This window comes from Leptodactylus fuscus, chromosome 5 (assembly GCF_031893055.1).
Source record: "Leptodactylus fuscus isolate aLepFus1 chromosome 5, aLepFus1.hap2, whole genome shotgun sequence".
In the NCBI taxonomy this organism is placed as follows: domain Eukaryota; kingdom Metazoa; phylum Chordata; class Amphibia; order Anura; family Leptodactylidae; genus Leptodactylus; species Leptodactylus fuscus.
Window position 1 is genome coordinate 94,811,523 of NC_134269.1, and position 26,098 is coordinate 94,837,620.

The window sequence follows — 26,098 nt, forward strand, 5'->3', positions numbered from 1 at the left end:
GGGGATAATACTGTGTGCAGTGGCCACTATTGGGGATAATACTGTGTGCAGGGGACACTAATGGACATAATACTGTGTGTAGGGCTTACTAAGGGACATAATACTGTGAGCAGGGGCCACTAATGGACATAATACTGTGTGCAGGGGCCACTATGGGGGATAATACTGTGTGCAGGGGCCACTAAGGGACATAATACTGTGTGCAGGGGCCACTATGGGGGATAATACTGTGTGCAGGGGACACTAATGGACATAATACTGTGTGTAGGGCTTACTAAGGGACATAATAGAGTGCGGAGGAGGGGGTCGGTCGAGTTCTTCGGCGTCGGTGTTGGGGGGGGGGGGGGGCATGTCAAAAGTTCGCCACAGGGCCCCGCCATTCCTAGTTACGCCACTGCATACTAGTATATATTAATGCCATATAAATGTGATATTAAAGGGGTTTTCCCCATGCTGCTAAAAAAACCTATGATGTGCCATAACTATCTAACCTAGAACAAGTGAATAAACATGTTGCACTTGGGAGTAGTGATATTGAAAACTAAATCTGATCCCATATAAGACCCAAACTTTGAACCATACTGATCAGACAGAAATGGCAGACTAGTCTGTGGCGTGAATATTTCTTTTCTATTTTATGACACAGTGCTTACTTCTGTCCATAACTAAACTAGACTAGGCACTGAATTCTTTGCCATCTTCAGTGATCTATCATTGAGGCTTTATTCAAGTCTCTGAGGTGGTGTTTTGTGACTTCATTCACTTCCTTCATTAGTCAGAAAGGACATAATCTAAAAGAACCCTGGACTTTGGATTTATAGTCATATAATGACAAGACAAAACAAAAGTTTCACATACAGTGACAATATTGCTTTCTTTCTACATCTGGTCGCACTCTTTACTGCTGCTACTTGGAAAATTGTAACGTAAATGAGCACTAATTCTGTCAGGTTAGTGGAGAAGCCGAGCTGTCTATAGCGCCAGTCATAGTGTGGCTCCACAAACTGCCACAGTGTACCCCTCTTATAATGCTCTGTAGTTCCTCCCATAATGTCCCTTTATAGGTCAACCATAAGGACCCTCAGTGATAGTCATAAATCTCCCCAGTTCACAATACCCCATCTTACTTCATCCACATTATCCCAGCTTGGCCTGATATGCCAACTAGGTTGTCTACTGTCAGATGGGTGGTTTTCAGCAGGAGTGGGCTCTGGGTTCTGGCACTGACCACCTCTGATAGGACTGTACCAAACATGCCTCTTTCCTTCTACTTCTTGAGACCACCCACTGGACAAGCACCAAAACTAATGGCACTGATAATATAAGAATGTGACCGCAAGAGAAAACATTCCAACTGTGCTGGAATCAGTGGAGTGACACCTATTACAGCACACAAAGAAGTGGTGCTGGTAGGTTCTCTTTAACAAGCACATTATGATGTTAGTAAGTTCCATCTATACAATTATAATTTACAGTATGTACACATGATTATAAAAAGGTGTGCTAAAATGCATAGCTTATCTCTACAAACATATTAATAGGTGTGCAACTCTGCCAGCCTTTAGTGGAGAAAATTCCAATGCACTAAAATCTATAACTGGCAGATTGTTTGTAGAATGATAAATGACGTATTTTCACTGTGATTCAGGTGTCTCTGTTGTACCCTACATACTTTACTCTTTGTCAATGACCTCTTTTCTATCTGGCATTAGGCTATTTACATATCTTTGTGTCCAGTTTGTTTCTAGACGGCTGCCAGATGGAGGCCCTTTATCTTGTGAAACAAGGCTACATGTCATACCACTGCCAATAAAAAATAACAAGTTGTTCAGATCCAATTAGGTGAAAGAGACTGCGCACTCTCATCCCATGGAGTGCTGACATGAAGACTAACTTGTTACGCTAGAAAGCACCTTCTAGATCCTAAAAGGCTTATGGGAATCTTAATATAGTAGCAATGCTATGAGAAGAATGTGAGCAACACACTATGAGTATGTAGAGGTTATCATGTGTCTAAATAATTAGTGCTGCAGATATACACAGCACAAGGCCTGTGCACTTATGAAGTACAAAGACTGAGCATTCAGGTTCATACACACAACTGTATTGCTGGTATGGAGCTCAGAAGACTGGCATAGGGTCACCTGTGTATGCCATCAATTTAATACAAGTCCTACGTAAATAATTAGTATCTTCATACACAGGGAGTGTGTGCAAGCATCGTGCATGAGCTCTTACAGATGAAGTGATCTATATAATCTTGATATTTCTAAAATTGCTGGAAGGTCGGATAAACATTTCCTTAGAGACTATTCAAATATGTAAAAGTAACACTGGGACATATTTACTAATGCTAACTTAAAGGTCTAAAGTACAAACACACTTGTGATGCATTTTTGTCACACAAGGACTCAAAGCGTAGGGAGCATTGTGGCGTGGAGGAGTTAGTGGCTGCCATACAGGATCATCTCCCCAACATCCACAAGGATCAGTTGTTTTAACAAGATAGGAGGTGAGTCTACAATTTCCAAATATGTCTCTGTTATTTAGCTTTGGAGCTCCAATTTTTTGTAAATGACTGTTTTATTTATATGCAAATTAGATAAAAAGTGCTTTGGCGTGGTGCCTTAGCCTGCCTGGCCTTCAGTCTCAGTGCAATGCACTTTCCACCTCATTTACATATGAATAAAACGATGATTTACATAAAAATGAGGCTCCATATTTGGAAACTGTAGAATCACTTTTATAAGGTACTGTGAATTAGTTTATAACCAATTCACCACTGACGGACTACCTTTACATATGAAAGTTTTATCAATGTGTCTACTGCTGTTCTATAAATCCGTCACATTATTAGACTGTCTAGTCTGACATTACATCTTGGCTTAGTTTACACAAGAAAATAATTTGGCCAATTTTTTGGCACATGAAGTCACAACTAAAGCCATGCCAACTTTCAGTGAAGTCTTGCCCTTTTTCCCACTAAGCCATGCCCCTTTTTTGTACATGTCTTAAAGAAAGTTTCTAGAACACTTGGTAAAGATGGCTCAAGACATTTTTAGGCCTTTCTTTGGTGCAGATTACAACAGAATTCTTGTACATTTTGTATAGTAAATCACTCCTTTAGGGATGCAAAGTAGTTTGGGACTTAAAGGGGTATTCCCACGTCGCATACTCACCAGTCTTCGTTGCTGTAAATTCTTCTTTCTTCTGGCTTTGTTGCGTCATTGGTGGGCGGGGTTACATATGCAAAGCCAAGCAGCGAGATGCCACTGGCCCTGCGTGCGCGCTCATAGACCAGTCTAGCCTTCACAATGCGAATACAGACCCGGCATCTGCCTCTCTCTATTACAGCAGATGCCGGGTCTGTATTCGCATTGTGAAGGCTAGACTGGTCTATGAGCATGCACGCAGGGCCAGCTGCATCTCGCCGCTTGGCTTTGCATATGTGAATACAGACCCGACATCTGCTGTAATAGAGAGGCGGATGCCGGGGAGTGTAGACGCCGGCACAGATACCTGCAACATCACTATGCTCATGCTCTGCATGAAGCCAGCAGCAGCAGAAGCGATGCTGTTATTCCGCTCCTCCGCACCCCCCCCCCCTCCCCCCTGCCCGGAATAGCAGCATCGCTCCTGCCGCTGCTGGCATCATGCAGGGCAGAAGCATAGCGATGTTGCAGGCATCTGTGCTGGCGTCTAACCGTCCCCGGCATCCGCCTCTCTATTACAGCGGATGCCGGGTCTGTATTGGCGGCCCCTTCTCCCCAAAGGGTAAACTACTCCCCCCCCACACTCCAGGCTCGCTCCCTGCACTTAGCCCCTCCTCCCTCCGAACAGCAGATATATCACTTGACTTATGACCAGATAAGTCAAGGGCTGTGTCAGAAGAAAATGAATAAAGTAAGATAGTGGACAAACAAAGCAGCTTTGCTGAAGCAATGTATTTAGGAAAAGTCTTACATTCACATTAACAAGCAGTATAGATAGGATCCTTGTGATGGGATACAACCCCTTTAACGCTTGGGAATATTTTCCATTTCAGTTCTCCAAAATTCATAACTTTTTAATTTTTCTGCTGACATAGTCATGTGATGGCTTATTCTTTGCTGGACAAGTTGTAATTTTAGCATTTTGGCTCTATTTTGCAGGGCAAGTTTTGGGTTTTTTCATCACTTTTTATTGCTATTTCTGGGGAGGTAAGGCAACCAAAACACATATTTGCACATTGCTGTTTTTAAAACATTTACTGTAAGGTATAAGCAATGTTATTTTTGGATAGAGTGGATTTATACACACACAACATTTTCGAAGATGTCTGTTTATTTTTATTAGACATTATTTATTTTTACTTTTTATTATTTATTTTTAAATAATTATTATTTTTAACTGTTTAAACTTTTCTTTTTGACTTGGACCTCAATTGCTTGTTCCCCTGTACAATATACTACAAAACTTCTGTATTAGGCCCGGTTGACATCTGTGTTCGGTATTCTGCTCAGGGAATCCGCTTGGGGAGAATGACTGAGGAATGTTCTTGCCCCCTAACTACTCAGATGCCAGGATTGCAATTAATTACAACATCTGAGGGGTTCGACTGCCAGAATCGGATCCTTTTTGGATTCCTGCAGCTAGTCCCAAGTTCCAGTTGTATAATACACAGCAGCGGGCAGAGTAACTTTATCTGCTACAGAACTGTATAGTACTATTATAGCACTGAGCATTAAATCAATTGCTTGTTGTATGAAAATGGCTGCTTGGATATGAAGAGTCGACTGCGCATGTCCAAGCAGCCATTTTGTGGAGGTCTAACTGAGCATGCGAGTGCAGTACGCTTGTATGCTCAGTTAGACCACCACATAATGGCCGCTCAGACATGTGCAGTCGGCTCTGCATGTCCGAGCGGCCATTTTGCGGTGGTCTAACTGTCCATAAAAGAGCACTTGGCTTTGCCCGAATCCACAGTGGCAGAGCTGATTGCACATGCCTGAGATAGGTACTGTGCGGCATCAGGAGACATGTATGATGTGGGGGACAAAGCAGGATGGTGCTCGGAGCACTGGGGGGACGCTTTTGGTGCTCCGTGATGCTCATTACCATAGGAGAAGAAATTGAACTGATGAAGAAACAGCAGGGATAATCAAAAAACTAAAGGTAGGACTAAAGTAGCCTTTTTAAAGGCTATTCCAACGTTAAAAGTGACTTTTTCCAATGATACTCTCCATTTAACTATACACTCTGTGCGACAGAATGGTGCTGCAAAGAGAGAGAAGGTATTAAGCAAAAGATTTTAAAAAAAGTATGTTAAGTCTAAAATCAAATACCTTTCAAAACTTTATTATCTACCAGAAAAAGATTATTAAGTTAGTATTTCAGGTCCTAAGTTTCTCCCAGACCAGTAATATAATTTAGCTGTGGTTGACATTTTCAGCTTTTGCCTGTGTCATAACTGTCTCTAGGCAAATCTGAAATAATTGTGCCCATTTAGTCCCTGTGAAGTCCTGGCTTGAAATGTATTCTTAGTCTTTATTACAGGTTTGAGAATAGTTGAAGGACATCTTGTAAGTATGACTATGCAGGAACATTTAATGAGTCACAGTCTTTTGAATGCATACATATATATTTCATTCTATATTTCACATGAAATTCTCAAACAAAAGTGGAATTTCATAAACCACTTAAATAATAGAACTTTGTGAAAAAATCAAAGGGCATTTTGGTTAAACAGACCCTGTTCTACCATCTTATGTACAATACTTCCAATAACACAAAATGTTTTCAGTCAGGTAAGAAAATCAGAATATCATTCCATAGGGAATGAGAATGATAAGAATGTACCAGAGAACCTAAACTGCTTGCTGTATGAAATATTTACATCCAGAAGTGAAACTTTCAATCCATTTAATTGCCATAAACCAATTTGCTTCTATTCAATTTTGCATTATATATTAATAAAAAAAAATACGCTAGACACAAAATGAGGGAAAAATCCAACAATTTGCCATTTGTTAACCTGCAGGTGGCAGAATGCGGGTCACATCTGACATTTAGCTCTAGATCACCTCCTGTTACATAGTAAATTATCCTGTCATCTAGCACATTCTTCCAACTATTCTCCCTGTCACCATGACATCAGCTTTTCTCATCTCTTGTCTAGCAAACTCAATGTCTGCTGTAATTCAGGGTCCTTCTGCAAATTATTCCAAATAAAAAAACCTGTCCCACGTCATGAGCAATTTGTTATACACACTAAGCATCGCACAGTCACTAGAATAAAAGATGTGACGTAACAGCAATTCATTTGTCAGTTTATTGCCATTACCACCCTATTCAAGACTATTTTCATCCCCAGTTGACACCTCTTTCATTCTTTCTTCTACAACCTTTCCTGTCTACATTTCCTATCAAGTGATATGGATGATCCTCCTACTGAAATCACCAACAACAAGCCAAAGTGGGGAGCCAAGAGCTTCTCTCACTCTAGCCAACTCAACATGGCCACCTATTACACGCTTCAGCTTCAACTTTAGAACCAAGATCTGCAGATATCAGCATGTATGATAGCTTCATCAAGAAAGCTGGTCCATAATTCTATATTACATTCCTCTTAGATCAAACAAAACAGAATGCCTCAGTTGGGGTCATTTAAAAATAATACTCTTATGTCTAGATATTGCTGCTATTTACTTGTTAGGGCACCCCTCTGAGTACATAGGATTTCCTTTCACAATGTCCACCTATTGTGCCTAGGTGCTGGTGGTCACACATGCTCAGTTGCATAGTCTCATCGCCCAAATCATGTTGCAAACAGGTGGCAGAGTGATTCCCCCTATTGTGTAAGTCAGCTTGTAAGAACCAGTCTATTAAAAGTTTCATCTTTACACTGGTACTGAAAACATTAGGTGGTTGTTGTAAGAAGGAATCAAAAGAACATCAGGAGGCATCATTGTATGTAACAATGATATAACTATAGTAACCTAGACTATGCAACATTTGTAAATGAGTACATGCATTGGTAAAGCAACTTTTATCAAATTAACAGTACAGGTGAATAGAATAAACTTATTTAAAGGGGCTCTATCATTGGGAAAAGTCATTTTTAACTGAGCACATACTTGCATAGCCTTTAGAAAGATTATTCCACACCTACCTTTTGTATATAAATTGCCTCAGTAGTTTTTGAATAAGTCCATCTTTATTCATATGCTAATTAGCCTTCTCCATGCACTCCGGAAGTATCTGTATGCACCGTCTGCTATTCTCCATGTGTATGAGAGCAGAGAGATGAGTCATCAGCAGCCTCTCTGCTGTCATACAAATAGAGAATAGCAAATAGGACATGGGTATGTGTAAAATAGCCTTTCTAAAGGCTATGCAAGTATGTACTAAGCTAAAAATGACTTTTCCCAATGACAGAGCCCCTTTATGAAGTATGTTTCCTTCTCCATATATCTATCCAGCTCAGTTGCTTTTCACATGATAGTCTATAGAGATGAGAAGGGAAAGGAAAAGGCACAATAGTAGGTGTCACTGCTACACTCTGCGAGTAGGGAAGTTCTCCTGACACTGATAAATCAGTTAAAAGCTTCCCTCTACCTCTCCCCTTTTCATAGAATTCTGCATGTGACCTGTATACCTATGCTGGCTTTATGTAAATAAAGAGACGGAGTGAAGTTATTTCCTTAATAAGATTACAAAGTTTCTTATATTCATGTGTGCTAGTGGTTTTATAACTGGCGCTACGAAAGCTATACTTCAAATGATTCAAAATAAAAAAGGTGTTATGCTTGGAGTTATCTATTAAATAAATGTAAAATTTAACCACAGAAAACTGCTTTACATAACCCTTTAAGCCAGTGCCAGAACATGTCTCTCCCCATTGCTTTCTCTCTCTATTCCCCCATATTCTCTCATGGTAACAAACTGCAGCTGCAACCCCCTCGCCCTAAGAAGGCTTTTGAACACTTCAATTGAGCCTGCAGACTACTAGAAAGCATATTACAGTTTCAGTTATTTTCAAGTACAATTTATTTAAGCAAAAAAAATTCTATACATCTCTATAAAACATTTTAAAGGGGTTATCCCAAATTTGAAAAATATGCTCTTCATCCGAAAACAGCAACACACTTGTCCACATGTTGTTTGTGGTACTGCCACTGAACCTAATTTACTTTTAATTAGCTGAGATGACGACAAACACACAACCCATGGCTATATGTAACACTGGTTTTGGAAAGAGAAGACATGTTTTTCTAATCCTGGACAACTCTCTGAATAGCTTTTCAGTTTTTTATATCTTGCATACCAGACCATACTCTAAAACAGGGGTCCTCAAACTTTTTAAACAGTGGGCCGGAGGCAGAGCAGGTCGACACAGACATCGGGAGCGGTGCCCTCCAATAGGTAAAGTGAAGTGCCCTCCATGGCCTGGCCCGATCTCCCCAGGAGCTTCATTATAAATGCACGCCTGCCGGCGTTGTCGGCAGGGCCAGACAGAAGTGCTTGGTGGGCCGCAGTTTGAAGACCCCTGCTCTAAAACTTAAGAAAATTGTCTACACGCAGGGAAAATGGGCTAATTTCTAAAAATCACAGACAACCTATTCAAATTGGCTTTCTGTAGACTACTACTTAAATGACAATAAAAGTCTATGTTCAGTGATTTCAATAAATCTTTGTGCGTCTGAATAAGATTGATCATTTAAGCTTACCAATGCATTCCCTGCAACATACAAGAAGTATTACTAATAAATTTCCTGAAGCCCCAGCTATTACTTTTGAAGAGCACAGCAGGGGAAACAGAATTCTTCTTCCTCTGTCTCCCATGCTGATACTCCAAATCTCGCCGACTCTGCTCTACCCTATAGACCTATGGCAGGTGTACAGCAGTGACATCACTCCAATCTGAAGTGGCTACAGAAGAGCAAGAGAGCACAGAATTCCAGCACCCCACAGGGCTCTGCAAAGAAAAACATCAGAGTTTTGGGGGGCTTTATTTATCAGTAATAAAGCTTATCCAGTATAGGAAATACACTTCAGTATTCCCAGACAACCCATGTAAGAAACCCAGTTCATGTTCAGATATTTTTAATATAGTCCCAGGTCATTCCATGAAATAGTTTAAAAATAAAATCTATTTTCTAGTTTAGTTACCTATTAGATGTCACATTGACATAACCCAGCAGCTGCAGCACGGTCAAGAGCTCCACAACTAGTCACACTATTATTTTAGGTTCTATAATCCTGTAAGAGCTCTAAATAAGCTTCATGTTACCTTCCTAACTCATCGGCTATGATGTACAGGTCTTCCACCTTCTGCTGCTTGAACACAGCCATGCTATATCTTCACATCAAAGGAACTTCATTGGAGAAGGCTGCAAAAAACAAAAACCATAACGTTTGAGTAGTGTAAACTTTGCAGAATGCCCTATGAAGCCTAGTATCTTAGCATATGTCCTGCATATTTCTCAGTATCAGCATATTAGGGAATAACAGAAGGCAGTTCCTAGGATACTGCCATTTTCCTAATTTAAAAAGCCCATGTGCAATTGATAGTGCATCCCTTTGTATTATATAAGCTCAGCTATGTGTATACAGTTGAAATGTTTTCTCTAGAACAGTCATGTTTTATCATGCAGCTTCACATATACGCATCGCTCAGCATCAAGGTTATCATAAAACAAACTGTTCATATGAGGTAATCCTAATCCTCATTAGATGGCTTGTGGATTTCACTCTTCTACAATGAGCAAAGTGACATATGTGGGCAGAACCCGTATAGTCAGTGGTAAGTGCCAAGCGTGTGTTACGAAAAAAAAAAAAAGTTCAGGAATTCTCCCTGCTCAAATATCTTGAAATGTTTACAGCATTTTTTTCAATGATATTTAACAAGTATTCACATGTTACATGAGCAATTCAGAGTAGGGAAGCCGAAATTCTCAAATTCTTCTCAAACTGAGATCTCTGTCAAAGAGTGTGATGCAGCAAATATGGCTTGGTAAAATGTTAATGCTGCCTATCAAATGCCCATTTCCTGCCGATACTCGCCAAACAGAAGTGGATATCACACACACTTTCGAAAAAAGGTTTGGTGCAGAAATCAAAAGCATGTATTTTTTGCACAAATGAGCTAAAAAAGTCACTTTGTGACTTTTTTTTTTTACAACAGAATTCTGGATGCAGGGATTGGTAAATGCTCGCCATTGATGTCATGCTTTAGGTCATTATCTGTATCAACATGGTTTCTCCCAGGCAAAAATTTCAACCAAAATAGGGAGTAACGCTAGGTTCACACCTGTGTTCGGGTCTCCGTCCTGTGGTTTCCGTCTTCTGCATGCAAGAAGACAGAAACCACAGACCGGGTTCGGACGTGAGCGGCGGTGAGCATTTTATGCTCTCCGCCGCGAAACCGATTTTTTAAAACCGGACACAAAGTACTGCATGTCCGACTCTGTGTCCGGATTAAAAAAACTGGTTTTGCGGCAGAGAGCATAAAACGCTCACCGCCGCTCACGGCCGTACAGATTTCTAACCCATTCAAATGAATGGGTGAGAAAGACTCCTGCAGATTTCCGTCTTCTGCCTCTGTTTTGTGCAGGAAACAGAAACCTGCAGAACGGAGACCGGGCGCAGATGTGAACTAGCCCTTACAGATGTGCTGTTTAAGCTCTTTTGAAGAAGCACCATGAAATAGACAACACTATAGCAATAACCAAGGAAACTTAGTGCAGCAGATAAGAGACACATCTTGCTTACTTTCCTTCAGAATTTGAAGATGTACAGCAGTGCCATCAGATTAGAGCTGGTATGGTAGAGGTTCATTACAACTTTGAAGCAAATTGGTCAGTTGGGGATTTGCTCAGCATTAATAGTAACTGACTAACTCCAAATGTATTTTGCAACAGGACATCAACCCCAAACATACAAGCAATGTCAATAAGTACTATCTTTAGTGTAAATAAGAACAATGAGTCCTGGAAATGATAATACAGCCGAATTGAGACCTGATTCATTGTGACTGGGTTTACATGAAGAGACACAATAATCTTAGCGAGACTACATCCACCTGTGGTCAGTTCTCCAAGATGTTTGGAACAACCTCCATGCCAAGTTCCTTCAAAAACTATCTGGAAGTGTAGCTAGGTAGCTAGAAGAAATGATGTTTTGAAGCAAAGGGTGGTCCCACAAAACATTGATTTGATTTAGATTTCTTTTTGTTTATTCCCTTTGTATTTTATTCAACATAATAACATAATAATTAAAAAAAACTATTAACAGTTCTAATTTCTGAAAGCTTTATTACAATATGTTGCGGGTATGGCCATTGTTCCCATCCATCAGAGGACCAGAACAACAGAAACACAGACAACTAAAATAGCAGACAGAGATTCTGATGCAGATGTGAATGTAGCTTTACTTTGCTGCATTTGCCTAAACCTTTGTATATCACAAACCAAGAAAGATCGCTCCAGTGCGGCCAAACCAATCAACAGCACAGCCAGTGGGGTTGTTTTTCACTTCACACAGCACCACTAACAAAGCAATTCCAAATATTGTATTGTATTGTACAAAATCTACAGTATGTAAAATCAATTTTAGGAAACCAAATGTAATTTTTTTTTTTTTTTACAGTATACATCTGTCATCATTGACTTTAATGTTCAAAAAACAAGATGGAAGATTTCTTCCGTCTTCTTTGTTTACTTTTCACATGGATGAGAAAGGCCTGCGCGTATGATCCTCTGACTAAATGGTGGTAGTGTGAACCTAGACTTAAGACTGTATTGCCTAAGCCTGCACTGTTGAAAACCTAGTATTAGTAACTCTGCCTATGTTTATGCAACTAATTTTCTACCACTTTGTTGAAAATACAGCACAGGTCGCCCTTGATGTAGATGGCGTTATTTTACTACTTCTTCTTCTCTATAAATCCATAGAAATGTAACTACTGTAATTTTAGACACATTATCTTTCTGTGTACAGAACCTGATATGCCACTTTTCCAGTTGTACAACTACAACTTCAGCACAATTCAGCAACATACACACAACACTGCAGGTAGGAGATTCAACCCGGCTGTGTGACTTTCATAAAGGCATCATTTTTTCATTTGCAGTGATCTTAGTCACAAGATAAAGGGCTTATGTATTTGTCCATTTCTGTAGAGCTGTAATAGGACTGCCATATGAGACATCTACTGTACCTCCATATGCTTCTGATTTTCATACAGCTTTTTAATGCTGGAATTATATGAATCTAACAAAAAAAGATAATGACGTGTGACATGCTACATCAAGTTCCATATGAAGGCCTTTCCTTTTGCTGGCCATCTGCTCTTCACTTCTACACGTTTCATTTCATGTTTTATCGTGTTTCTGCACAGAATCACATGGAATTAATGTGAGTTTTGACAGTGATCAAAAGATGGATCAAAAGACTCTTTAACGTCAAAACCTTACAAGGCATCTACATTCATTACAATTACCAAATCTAATATATCCTCCCTGCACGTCAGTATTCTGTAGAAATTACTCCCATAAGCCTGTGTGGATAGGTCTCTATCAGTTATCCTATTTTTCCTTTACAGGCCTGTTCAAGGCATATCTTTAGGCTGAGGCTAAGCTTTTTCTGTTGCAGATTGTGCTGCATTGTTTTTGAGCCGAAGCCAAGAATGGCTACAAGAGGAATGGGAAATATATAGGAAGCTCCTATACTTCTTCCATCTGCTCAATCCAGTCTTGGCTTTGGGTCAAAAAATTGCAGCAAAATCTGCAACATGAGGCCTCAGCCTTATAGAAGAAACACTATTGTTTACATGGTTCTTCAGAAAATCTGCTACATACCTTTATGTGTCTGAGTTTTCTATGTACCACACCTCACTAGAAGCAAAGGTCATTATCAACTGGGACTCATTTACAGATATAGCAGAAGTTGGATTTGTCAATGTCACAATAACAAAACCATGCCTGCTGACCTGTTGCATCCTTGAGTGGTCCTGTGGCCTCGGCTATTCTCTGCGTATACCACATAAGTGTGAACGTGCTGTACTGACATGTCATAGTGGTCAAGGCAATATGTACTCTACGTGTGTGCTTACACCCTTATTGAAAGCGGAAGTTTTGTTTCTAATATGTTATAGAATGCATTGTGTTAATCCAATTTAGTTAGTTTTTCCATTAAAATGGCAAACCATGACAGACAATGACCCAGACAGTGAAAAACCTGAGTTCAATGTAGGTATAAATCTTATAAAAGCCATAAAAATGTAAAACGGCAAATAAATCAAATAGAAATCCACAAAATTTGGTAAATAATAAAAATAGTACCATTCCTGACTGGAAAGAATAGTCCACACGGCCATAGTCAACATCACCATTTGTATATGTTGGAGATCCTGTAATTCCTGAAGGCACTGCTGTGCTGCGCCCCTCAGATGCCCCATAAGTTTACTTATAATGTGAAATGAAGGAGTCTCCACATGTTTGTAGTAAAGAAAGTCCATTCCTTGATCCTCCCCAGATAAAGATTGAGGTTTGGTTCATTGACTAATACAAATATTCATGTTTGCTAAAGGCTTTATATATGAAAGCACAGCCTAAGCCAGAGATGTGATACTAAGAGTATTCCTGACTTCTTGGAACCTCTTCTAGTATTAACCCTCTAATTATCACCAACCCCATTGAACATGGTTATAATCTATGGATGGACTACTCATCTACTTCCTGACAAGAGGGTCCATTTCTATCCAGCGTTCACAAAGTTATTTCATACTCAGTGTGATACTTCCACATGCGGAAACTCCCCTTGACCATATGAGCTCTGTAGGTTCCCTAGATTACCCTGAGTGTACACAAAACTACCTTTGCTTTTCTGACTCAGTGTTATCTAATGTCCATAAAAAAGTCATTCTGTGTCAATATATAGACTAGTGTAGAAAGTGTCCTAAGAGTGTGACGGGATTGACGTGTCTAGTGACAGATGACATCATTAAGGTGAATGGTTTGGCTGCAGGATCAGCCCACATGTAGGAATACCAGTACGCAATAAATACCAGTTCGGGTCCATACAACGTATAAGCTAGATCATTAGCATGGTGTGACAAGTGTAGGATTCCTGCCCTGTCATTGGACAGCTCCATTTAACTAGAATTACATGTGGATTGCAACTGGCACTGACAAAGGACTATCTACTGGCATAATTCTTGGAACCCGGTAACACAGTAAGAAGGGGGTAGTTCTAAGATTCTCCAGATGGATAAGAGGTTAGGAGTTACTGATCCACACAAGACTATAGGACAGATCAAAGGTCACTTAGAGGTTAGGGTAACAGACATGCAGACACACGGGATTCTTTAAAATCACCATGTTATAAATGTACAGTACTACATATGTTAGCGGTCATAAATGTACAGAACTACATATGTTGGCGTGTAGCAATGTCTTATTTATTATGCAGTGGGTCTATAAATAAAGAGTGGTGTCAGAGTGCGCCTTCACACCACCACATGTTCTCTTTTACTGCAGATGCTGAAGCACAAGTGAACTAGAGGCTTATCTAGCAACTCCCTAATATGATTTGTAAAGTGCTGCGGAATATGTTGGTGCTATATATATTGCGGGAGAGCAGGAGATAGGACACACAGCCCACATCTACAGCCTGGCCCTGAAGCTCACACTGCTAAAGGGAGCCATGCAGGTAATACCACAAGTATTCACTATATTCACATCTACATCAGAGTCTCCATTCTCAGCTCTCAGGGAAGAGTATTGCAGAAATCAGTAAGAAAATGTCTTGTAATGACTATTTTGTCCAGCATTGTCTGTAAAATCTAGTAAGGGAGCGTTCACACTACCGTCGGTGTCCGACAGCTAGTGTCCGCTGCTAATGTCCATTCAAAATCTTGTGCGGACTTTAGCAGCGGACACTAGCTGTGTCCGTGACATTTTGCATTAATTTAAATGGACATCGGGTGCGTTCCTTTACTGTCCGTGCCTGTCCGTTCCCAAAGATGTCCGACTTTTCAAACGGACAGCAAAAACCTACATGTCGGGTTTTGCTGTTCGCTTGAAAAGTCGGACATCTTTGGGAATGGACAGTTAAGGACACCCACGGACAGTAAAAGAACGCACCCAATGTCCATTTAAATCAATGCAAAATGTCACGGACACAGCTAGTGTCCGATGTTAATGTCCACATAAGATTTTGAACGGACATTAGCAGCGGACACTAGCTGTCGGACACCGACAATAGTCTGAACGCCCCCCTAAGTGTTATTTCTCAGATCCGTTAATGTCCGTCAGATGATGGGACTGTTTTTCTATTGTTCTGGTCCTGCGACAGAACGGATATCCCAACACAGATGTTAAAGGGGTATTCCCATGTACATGATCATCTCTATATTTGTAGATAATTAAAAGTTAAACATTTTTGAAAATATAAGTAATTAAAAATTCTGCAGAGTTTTAAAGATTTTCTCTAACTTTCTTAGTGGTGACGTCTGTTATCTTGATCGGTTGCCATGGATACGACCACTAATGCAGAAACTTTCTATGGTCTGGGACTTGTCAGGAACTCAGCCATGACTTTCTTATTGTAGCTGGTTATCATGCAGGGACACAACATGTATCAGAAGATATCCCGGCCACAATAAAGAAATCACGGCGGATTTTCTGACCTTAGAAAGTTTCTGCACTGGTGGTCGTATCCACTGGCAACCAAACAAGATAACAGACTGTCACCACTAAGAAAGTTAGAGAAAATCTTTAAAACTCTGCAGAATTTTTAATTACTGATATTTGCAAAAATGTTTAACATCTAATCATCTACAAATTAAAAAATAATTATGTAGATGGGAATACCCCTTTAACTGTGAGGTTCTTATTTGTGGTCAGTTCTCTTTCGTTCGGATTTGTATAGGGACCCGAAAGACGGAGAGCCTGTCCGCTTAAAAAGCGGTTACTGTCGGACACCTGCGGACCCCATAGACTATAATGAGGTCTTCCAGGTTTCTGCCAGTTTTATACTGAAACTGATGCAGACTTCAGCACAGATGTGAAGCCAGCCTTAGGGAGCTGTTAGTGATGTAGTTGTCCAATCTATTAAGAGCACTGGGACTTATAGTATAAGGTAAAGTAGACACAACCCAATGTGTACAGGGCATAGGCAGAGATGGGGCACTCTACAGACACAGGGCATAGGCAGAGATGGGGCACTCTACAGACACCGGGCATAGGCAGAGATGGGGCACTCTACAGACACCGGGCATAGGCAGAGATGGGGCACTCTACAGACACAGGGCATAGGCAGAGATGGGGCACTCTACAGACACCGGGCATAGGCAGAGATGGGGCACTCTACAGACACAGGGCATAGGCAGAGATGGGGCACTCTACAGACACCGGGCATAGGCAGAGATGGGGCACTCTACAGACACCGGGCATAGGCAGAGATGGGGCACTCTACAGACACCAGGCATAGGCAGAGATGGGGCACTCTACAGACACAGGGCATAGGCAGAGATGGGGCACTCTACAGACACCGGGCATAGGCAGAGATGGGGCACTCTACAGACACAGGGCATAGGCAGAGATGGGGCACTCTACAGACACCGGGCATAGGCAGAGATGGGGCACTCTACAGACACCAGGCATAGGCAGAGATGGGGCACTCTACAGACACCGAGCATAGGCAGAGATGGGGCACTCTACAGACACCGAGCATAGGCAGAGATGGGGCACTCTACAGACACAGGGCATAGGCAGAGATGGGGCACTCTACAGACACCGAGCATAGGCAGAGATGGGGCACTCTACAGACACCGGGCATAGGCAGAGATGGGGCACTCTACAGACACCGAGCATAGGCAGAGATGGGGCACTCTACAGACACCGAGCATAGGCAGAGATGGGGCACTCTACAGACACAGGGCATAGGCAGAGATGGGGCACTCTACAGACACCGGGCATAGGCAGAGATGGGGCACTCTACAGACACCAGGCATAGGCAGAGATGGGGCACTCTACAGACACCGAGCATAGGCAGAGATGGGGCACTCTACAGACACTGGGCATAGGCAGAGATGGGGCACTCTACAGACACCGGGCATAGGCAGAGATGGGGCACTCTACAGACACTGGGCATAGGCAGAGATGGGGCACTCTACAGACACCGGGCATAGGCAGAGATGGGCACTCTACAGACACCGGGCATAGGCAGAGATGGGCACTCTACAGACACCGGGCATAGGCAGAGATGGGGCACTCTACAGACACCGGGCATAGGCAGAGATGGGGCACTCTACAGACACCGGGCATAGGCAGAGATGGGGCACTCTACAGACACGGGGCATAGGCAGAGATGGGGCACTCTACAGACACCGGGCATAGGCAGAGATGGGGCACTCTACAGACACCGGGCATAGGCAGAGATGGGGCACTCTATAGACACCGGGCATAGGCAGAGATGGGGCACTCTACGGACACCGGGCATAGGCAGAGATGGGGCACTCTACAGACACCGGGCATAGGCAGAGATGGGGCACTCTACAGACACCGGGCATAGGCAGAGATGGGGCACTCTACAGACACCGGGCATAGGCAGAGATGGGGCACTCTACAGACACCGGGCATAGGCAGAGATGGGGCACTCTACAGACACCGAGCATAGGCAGAGATGGGGCACTCTACAGACACCGAGCATAGGCAGAGATGGGGCACTCTACAGACACCGAGCATAGGCAGAGATGGGGCACTCTACAGACACCGGGCATAGGCAGAGATGGGGCACTCTACAGACACCGGGCATAGGCAGAGATGGGGCACTCTACAGACACGGGGCATAGGCAGAGATGGGGCACTCTACAGACACCGGGCATAGGCAGAGATGGGGCACTCTACAGACACCGGGCATAGGCAGAGATGGGGCACTCTACAGACACCGGGCATAGGCAGAGATGGGGCACTCTACAGACAGCGGGCATAGGCAGAGATGGGGCACTCTACAGACACCGGGCATAGGCAGAGATGGGGCACTCTACAGACACCGGGCATAGGCAGAGATGGGGCACTCTACAGACACCGGGCATAGGCAGAGATGGGGCACTCTACAGACACCGGGCATAGGCAGAGATGGGGCACTCTACAGACACCGGGCATAGGCAGAGATGGGGCACTCTACAGACACCGGGCATAGGCAGAGATGGGGCACTCTACAGACACCGGGCATAGGCAGAGATGGGGCACTCTACAGACACCAGGCATAGGCAGAGATGGGGTACTCTACAGACACCGGGCATAGGCAGAGATGGGGCACTCTACAGACACCGGGCATAGGCAGGGATGGGGCACTCTACAGACCCCGGGCATAGGCAGAGATGGGGCACTCTACAGACACCGGGCATAGGCAGAGATGGGGCACTCTACAGACACAGGGCATAGGCAGAGATGGGGCACTCTACAGACACCGGGCATAGGCAGAGATGGGGCACTCTACAGACACAGGGCATAGGCAGAGATGGGGCACTCTACAGACACCGGGCATAGGCAGAGATGGGGCACTCTACAGACACCGAGCATAGGCAGAGATGGGGCACTCTACAGACACCGGGCATAGGCAGAGATGGGGCACTCTACAGACACCGGGCATAGGCAGAGATGGGGCACTCTACAGACACAGGGCATAGGCAGAGATGGGGCACTCTACAGACACAGGGCATAGGCAGAGATGGGGCACTCTACAGACACCGGGCATAGGCAGAGATGGGGCACTCTACAGACACAGGGCATAGGCAGAGATGGGGCACTCTACAGACACCGGGCATAGGCAGAGATGGGGCACTCTACAGACACCGGGCATAGGCAGAGATGGGGCACTCTACAGACACAGGGCATAGGCAGAGATGGGGCACTCTACAGACACCGGGCATAGGCAGAGATGGGGCACTCTACAGACACAGGGCATAGGCAGAGATGGGGCACTCTACAGACACCGGGCATAGGCAGAGATGGGGCACTCTACAGACACCGAGCATAGGCAGAGATGGGGCACTCTACAGACACAGGGCATAGGCAGAGATGGGGCACTCTACAGACACCGGGCATAGGCAGAGATGGGGCACTCTACAGACACCGAGCATAGGCAGAGATGGGGCACTCTACAGACACCGGGCATAGGCAGAGATGGGGCACTCTACAGACACCGGGCATAGGCAGAGATGGGGCACTCTACAGACACAGGGCATAGGCAGAGATGGGGCACTCTACAGACACCGGGCATAGGCAGAGATGGGGCACTCTACAGACACAGGGCATAGGCAGAGATGGGGCACTCTACAGACACCGGGCATAGGCAGAGATGGGGCACTCTACAGACACCGGGCATAGGCAGAGATGGGGCACTCTACAGACACAGGGCATAGGCAGAGATGGGGCACTCTACAGACACCGGGCATAGGCAGAGATGGGGCACTCTACAGACACAGGGCATAGGCAGAGATGGGGCACTCTACAGACACCGGGCATAGGCAGAGATGGGGCACTCTACAGACACCGAGCATAGGCAGAGATGGGGCACTCTACAGACACCGGGCATAGGCAGAGATGGGGCACTCTACAGACACCGGGCATAGGCAGAGATGGGGCACTCTACAGACACAGGGCATAGGCAGAGATGGGGCACTCTACAGACACAGGGCATAGGCAGAGATGGGGCACTCTACAGACACCGGGCATAGGCAGAGATGGGGCACTCTACAGACACAGGGCATAGGCAGAGATGGGGCACTCTACAGACACAGGGCATAGGCAGAGATGGGGCACTCTACAGACACCGGGCATAGGCAGAGATGGGGCACTCTACAGACACAGGGCATAGGCAGAGATGGGGCACTCTACAGACACCGGGCATAGGCAGAGATGGGGCACTCTACAGACACCGGGCATAGGCAGAGATGGGGCACTCTACAGACACCGGGCATAGGCAGAGATGGGGCACTCTACAGACACCGGGCATAGGCAGAGATGGGGCACTCTACAGACACCGGGCATAGGCAGAGATGGGGCACTCTACAGACACTGCATCAGCCAATAAGACCAAGGTCACCTCTGCAGACCCCCAACATAGAAACACCCGGAAACCACACGACATTATGGTGCTACTCACAGTCAGCGCAAGGACCTCTGGCCAATTCTCTGTAGAAAGCCTTCACCTACTCCACACCATCCCCAGCTAATAAGACGTACCTGCTGTGCTAGTCAGGCCAGTCCACGACAGTTTACAGAACTTGAGAGACGTCTTCTGCCCGCTCCCTCCCCCTACATCTCTGTCATAAGAACACTTCTGTAATTGTCCGTGCGTTCCCTCGCCCCACTTATTTAAATCGCACAGCCGAAGAGCCACCTAGTGTACATGTCTGGTACTGCAAGCCTGGTCAAACTGCATGGACGTGACTGTGAGGCCCTCTGGAGGATCAGTACAAATACTACCACCAAAATATACAGGGTCTATTACCTTCATATAATTTATACATAGATAATTCTATGATATTTTATCATCAGCAGTTAATTCATATTTAGAGAATTACTAAAAAGTGGCATCCAAATGCAATAATAAGATACTTAGATGGTTCAATATCACTGAGCTGAAATCTGCAGCCCCATGCAGGGTAACTTGCTTTTGGATGTCAACTATGGCACATGGCACATTATACTGGATAACACTGTATATACAGGACATGGCACATTATACTGGATAACACTGTATATACAGGACATGGCACATTATACTGGATAACACTGTATATACAGGACATGGCACATTATACTGGATAACACTGTATATACAGGACATGGCACATTATACTGGATAACACTGTATATACAGGACATGGCACATTATACTGGATAACACTGTATATACAGGACATGGCACATTATACTGGATAACACTGTATATACAGGACATGGCACATTATACTGGATAACACTGTATATACAGGACATGGCACATTATACTGGATAACACTGTATATACAGGACATGGCACATTATACTGGATAACACTGTATATACAGGACATGGCACATTATACTGGATAACACTGTACATACAGGACATGGCACATTATAATGGATAACACTGTATATACAGGACATAAGGAAAATGTTTGTTCTCGTACCGTGTTAGCCAGTGGGTAGGAAATATAAACAAACAAAAAACTTGATAGTCTTTAGTAGTTGATACCTTTTTAACGGCTAACTAATAATGATGACAGATTACAACGTTTCAGAACTCTCGGCTCCTTTCTCAAGTAAATTTACTATACAGGACATGGCACTTTATAATAGATAAAACTGTATATATAGCATATGACACTTTATACTGGATAAAATTGTATATACTAGACATAGCATAAAATTTGGTCTAAATTATCTTCCTGGCTCAGCAATTCAGAATCTCATTCAGTAGAAATTCTCAGTGTTCTACAATTCTTACAAGATGGCTTTCAAAAAGGGTTTAAATATAATACTCTTTAAGTACACATGACAGCCATTAATCCAATGACTGATTGAAATTTCTCTGGTTATCCTTTAGTATCAAGATTTTTCAAAGCAATTAGGAATCTGAAACTGGAAATGAAACTTTTTGTACTCGTTTGAGACTTATCTCTTGCTCTCAATGCTTTGACATCCTATTCTTTAGAAAAAATACAATATATAGACCTAAAATTGCTATCCTGTAAACTGGTTTTCCAGTAGCCATTACATCTGGTGAAAGGATGGGAGAAATACAGGCCTTATCCTCAAGGAGTCCGTATTTGAGATTTTTCCTAAATGGAGTCCTCCTGAGAACTCTGCCAAGTTTCATACCTAAAGTTCCTTCTTTGCAGAATATTAATAAAGAATCCTTCTTACCTGTTTTGTAAAAATAATATATATATTTTTTCCAAATCAAGTATGAGTAGCCCTATGAAATCAATTAGAAATAAATTGTGATGGTGAATCACTAATAGGGTTAGAAGCTAGAAACTTTTATTATCAACAAAAGTTAAAAAGGGGTATAGCTCCCATGGTAACAACCAAACAAAACGTACAAAAATTGCACCTTAAGTATGGTATATACAGTCCTATGAAAAAGTTTGGGCACCCCTATTAATCTTAATCATTTTTAGTTCTAAATATTTTGGTGTTTATAACAGCCATTTCAGTTTGATATATCTAATAACTGATGGACACAGTAATATTTCAGGATTGAAATGAGGTTTATTGTACTAACAGAAAATGCGCAATATGCATTAAACCAAAATTTGACCGGTGCAAAAGTATGGGCACCTCAACAGAAAAGTGACATTAATATTTAGTAGATCCTCCTTTTGCAAAGATAACAGCCTCTAGTCGCTTCCTGTAGCTTTTAATCAGTTCCTGGATCCTGGATAAAGGTATTTTGGACAAACAATTCAAGTTCAGTTAAGTTAGATGGTCGCCGAGCATAGACAGCCCGCTTCAAATCATCCCACAGATGTTCAATGATCTTCAGGTCTGGGGACTGGGATGGCCATTCCAGAACATTGTAATTGTTCCTCTGCATGAATGCCTGAGGATTTGGAGCGGTGTTTTGGATCATTGTCTTGCTGAAATATCCATCCCCGGCGTAACTTCAACTTCGTCACTGATTCTTGAACATTATTCTCAAGAATCTGCTGATACTGAGTGGAATCCATGCGACTCTCAACTTTAACAAGATTCCCGATGCCGGCATTGGCCACACAGCCCCAAAGCATGATGGAACCTCCACCAAATTTTACAGTGGGTAGCATGTGTTTTTCTTGGAATGCTGTTTCTTTTTGGTCGCCATGCATAACGCCTTTTTTTATAACCAAACAACTCAATTTTTGTTTCCAAAATGAAGCTGCCTTGTCCAAATGTGCTTTTTCATACCTCAGGCAACTCTATTTGTGGCGTACGTGCAGAAACGGCTTCTTTCTCATCACTCTCCCATACAGCTTCTATTTGTGCAAAGTGCGCTGTATAGTTGACCGATGCACAGTGACACCATCTGCAGCAAGATGATGCTGCAGCTCTTTGGAGGTGGTCTGTGGATTGTCCTTGACTGTTCTCACCATTCTTCTTCTCTGCCTTTCTGATATTTTTCTTGGCCTTCCACTTCTGGGCTTAACAAGAACTGTCCCTGTGGTCTTCCATTTCCTTACTATGTTCCTCACAGTGGAAACTGACAGGTTAAATCTCTGAGACAACTTTTTGTATCCTTCCCCTGAACAACTATGTTGAACAATCTTTGTTTTCAGATCATTTGAGAGTTGTTTTGAGTAGCCCATGATGCCACTCTTCAGAGGAGATTCAAATAGGAGATCAACTTGCAATTGGCCACCTTAAATACCTTTTCTTATGATTGGATACATCTGGCTATGAAGTTCAAAGCTCACTGAGGTTACAAAACCAATTTTGTGCTTCAGTAAGTCAGTAAAAAGTAGTTAGGGGAATTCAAATCAATAAAATGATAAGGGTGCCCACACTTTTGCACCGGTCAAATTTTGGTTTAATGCATATTGCACATTTTCTGTTAGTACAATAAACCTCATTTCAATCCTGAAATATTACTGTGTCCATCAGTTATTAGATATATTAAACTGAAATGGCTGTTGCAAACACCAAAATATTTAGAACAAAAAATGATTAAGATTAATAGGGGTGCCCAAACTTTTTCATAGGACTGTATATATATATATATATATATATATATATATATATATATATATATATATATTCCAATAAAGAACCATATAACAGTTATCACAGCCCAGGTTCTATGTATACATTCTGGTGCATTAAAAAAGCTCCATTAGCATGGCTGTAGGGTAATAGTTACAATCAAGCCCCAGTTCAGACTGCTATGATGGCTGTAGTGCTAGTTTTTGCATTTGGCTGCACACTATGCCTTTTACTAGAGCTCAAAAGGGACCGCCAACAAAAAGATATTTATGACGTCCAATGTAAACACACTAATTCACCTATGGGAATAATGCCGCCAGATCGCCAGTCGGCATCGTTTATGGTCGGAACTACGACAGTATCTGATCATCTTCGAACCTCCAACTTTCGTTCTTGATTAATGAAAACATTCTTGGCAGGCAAATGCTTTCGCTTTGGTTTGTCTAGCGCCGGTCCAAGAATTTCACCACTAGCGGGACAGTACGAATGCCCCCGGCCGTCCCTCTTAATTATGGCCCCAGTTCCGAAAACCAACAAAATAGAACCGGAGTCCTATTCCTGCTTGTGTACAGTAGTGAAACTAGCAATTGCTGGCTTCACTTACTGTCAAAAGATGGATTGTGGAAGAGGCAGCTCCTCTCCATCTTCATGAAGCCCCCGGCGCTGCAGTAAATTGGGTCCGTTACCTGCTAGAGTTACTCCAGCAGGTAACGGCTTATTAAAAAAAAAAAAATCTGCAGTGGTAGCAGCTGTGATCGGGCCCCCTAGTGTCCCGGGCCCTGTGGCAGTTGCTACCACTGCTACCACGGTAGTTACGCCCCTGATAAACACATTCAATCCAGCACTACAGGGGTTTTTTGTTTGTTTTTTTAAAGACTCAATATATAGAGAAATTTTTCAGAATTATTAGAACAAAAAACATTGGGACACATATTTTGCATAGAAAACATATACAAACATGTCCAGAAAGAAGGATAAAACAGAATCTAAAAATCTATTGATAGCATAATAAACATATTAGTAGATACATAAATTTCAAACCATTCATAACAGACAGAGAATACAACAAATTGTGGTAAATTATGATATATAATAGAGGATATATGAACAGATAGAATACTTATGAAGAAGCTGACACTCGTGTAGTATATTGGTCCAGGAAGCCCACGATCCTTTGATGTTGCAAAATGAAGTTCATATTGGAAAAGTGCCTTCCTTTATTTTTTTGCATATCCATGATCACAGAGAACCTACAAATGCAAAGCAGGTAGGATTTTGAGGACTACTGATCCATTGTCTTGCGTACTGTAAAATCAACATGAAGCCTAAGGCTAGGTTCACATCTCCGTTGGAGACACCACCACATAAACCTCCAAAAATTGGTGGACTCCATGCAGGACTTTTCTCTCTGCCCATTTCAGTAAAACAATAATGGAAATCCTGGTGGACCCCATTATAACCTATGGGTTTTGCCGCTGTCTGCAGATTATTGCTGTTTTAGTGGACGGGCTCTCCATCATTCAGGATCCCAGCACAAGTGTGAACCTAGCCTAAGCTGTGTCATTCGGCTAGCAATTGCCCAAATAACTTTTCCATAAGAAAATCTGGGAAAATGCAGAATACATTCATCTACAGAACATGAAACCATTAACCTTATAGTTCTCTGACTAAAGGACAACTTGTGCAAACAACAGTTTTTTTCCACTGGTTGCTATGTGCCTGCATTGCTTAAAAGGTAAAATCTACCCCCTCAGATCTGTGATATTTTCCCCTGTACTTTCATTGCTTTGCATTCAAGTGCTATTATTGTGTGATTAGATAATACACGCAGCACAAAAGGTCTACACAGAGCTGGAAAATTGCTCTCCAATAAGAGTCAAGTGTGACGTATTTTGGACCCACAATAGCTCTTAGTCATGGATTATAATAAGGTTTCGTACATGTGTCCTGCTGACAATTAATGTGCAGCGTTTTCAGATATTTTTGACATTCTTCCAAGCTGCCTTTCTGCTCTATCTTAAGCCCAGCAGTGACCATAATTACATTCAGTATTAAGAATCAGAGTTGTATTGATTTAGTGGGGCATGAAAATACCAGTCACGTGCCACCGGCCCTGTATATCCAACAAAATCATGCACATGTAATTTGTACTGTAGGTTACAGGCACCAAAACCCCAAAAGCTTTACACAGAGGTATGTGGATGCCACACACAAGACACACTTTCTAGAAGCCATCCATTGTCTATAACTGGCATGACTGTGTATAGGCTGAAAAGCTTTAGAGGATAACACATGGGATTTATAAATTGTAACACAACTGAGACAAGCAAGACCATGACCAGAACTAATGATAATGGGGAAAAAATCCAGCTTCTATAG

At 42.6% G+C, this 26,098-nt stretch overlaps 1 protein-coding gene across 3 annotated transcripts in view; it reads right to left on the minus strand.

Annotated features, from left to right (window-relative positions):
* Positions 1-20,348, minus strand: part of DAPK2 (death associated protein kinase 2) — a 56,660-nt gene extending 36,312 nt beyond the window's left edge. For 2 of the 3 annotated variants that reach the window (XM_075273842.1, XM_075273840.1), the window contains exons 1-2: positions 20,235-20,348; positions 9,272-9,371 (exon numbers count right to left, since the gene is read on the minus strand). In XM_075273842.1, the coding sequence (XP_075129943.1) occupies positions 9,272-9,333 (62 nt within the window). In that variant the 5' untranslated portion in view covers positions 9,334-9,371; positions 20,235-20,348. The other variant, XM_075273841.1, reaches the window with a different exon arrangement.
* Positions 20,349-26,098: the final 5,750 nt, after the last annotated feature.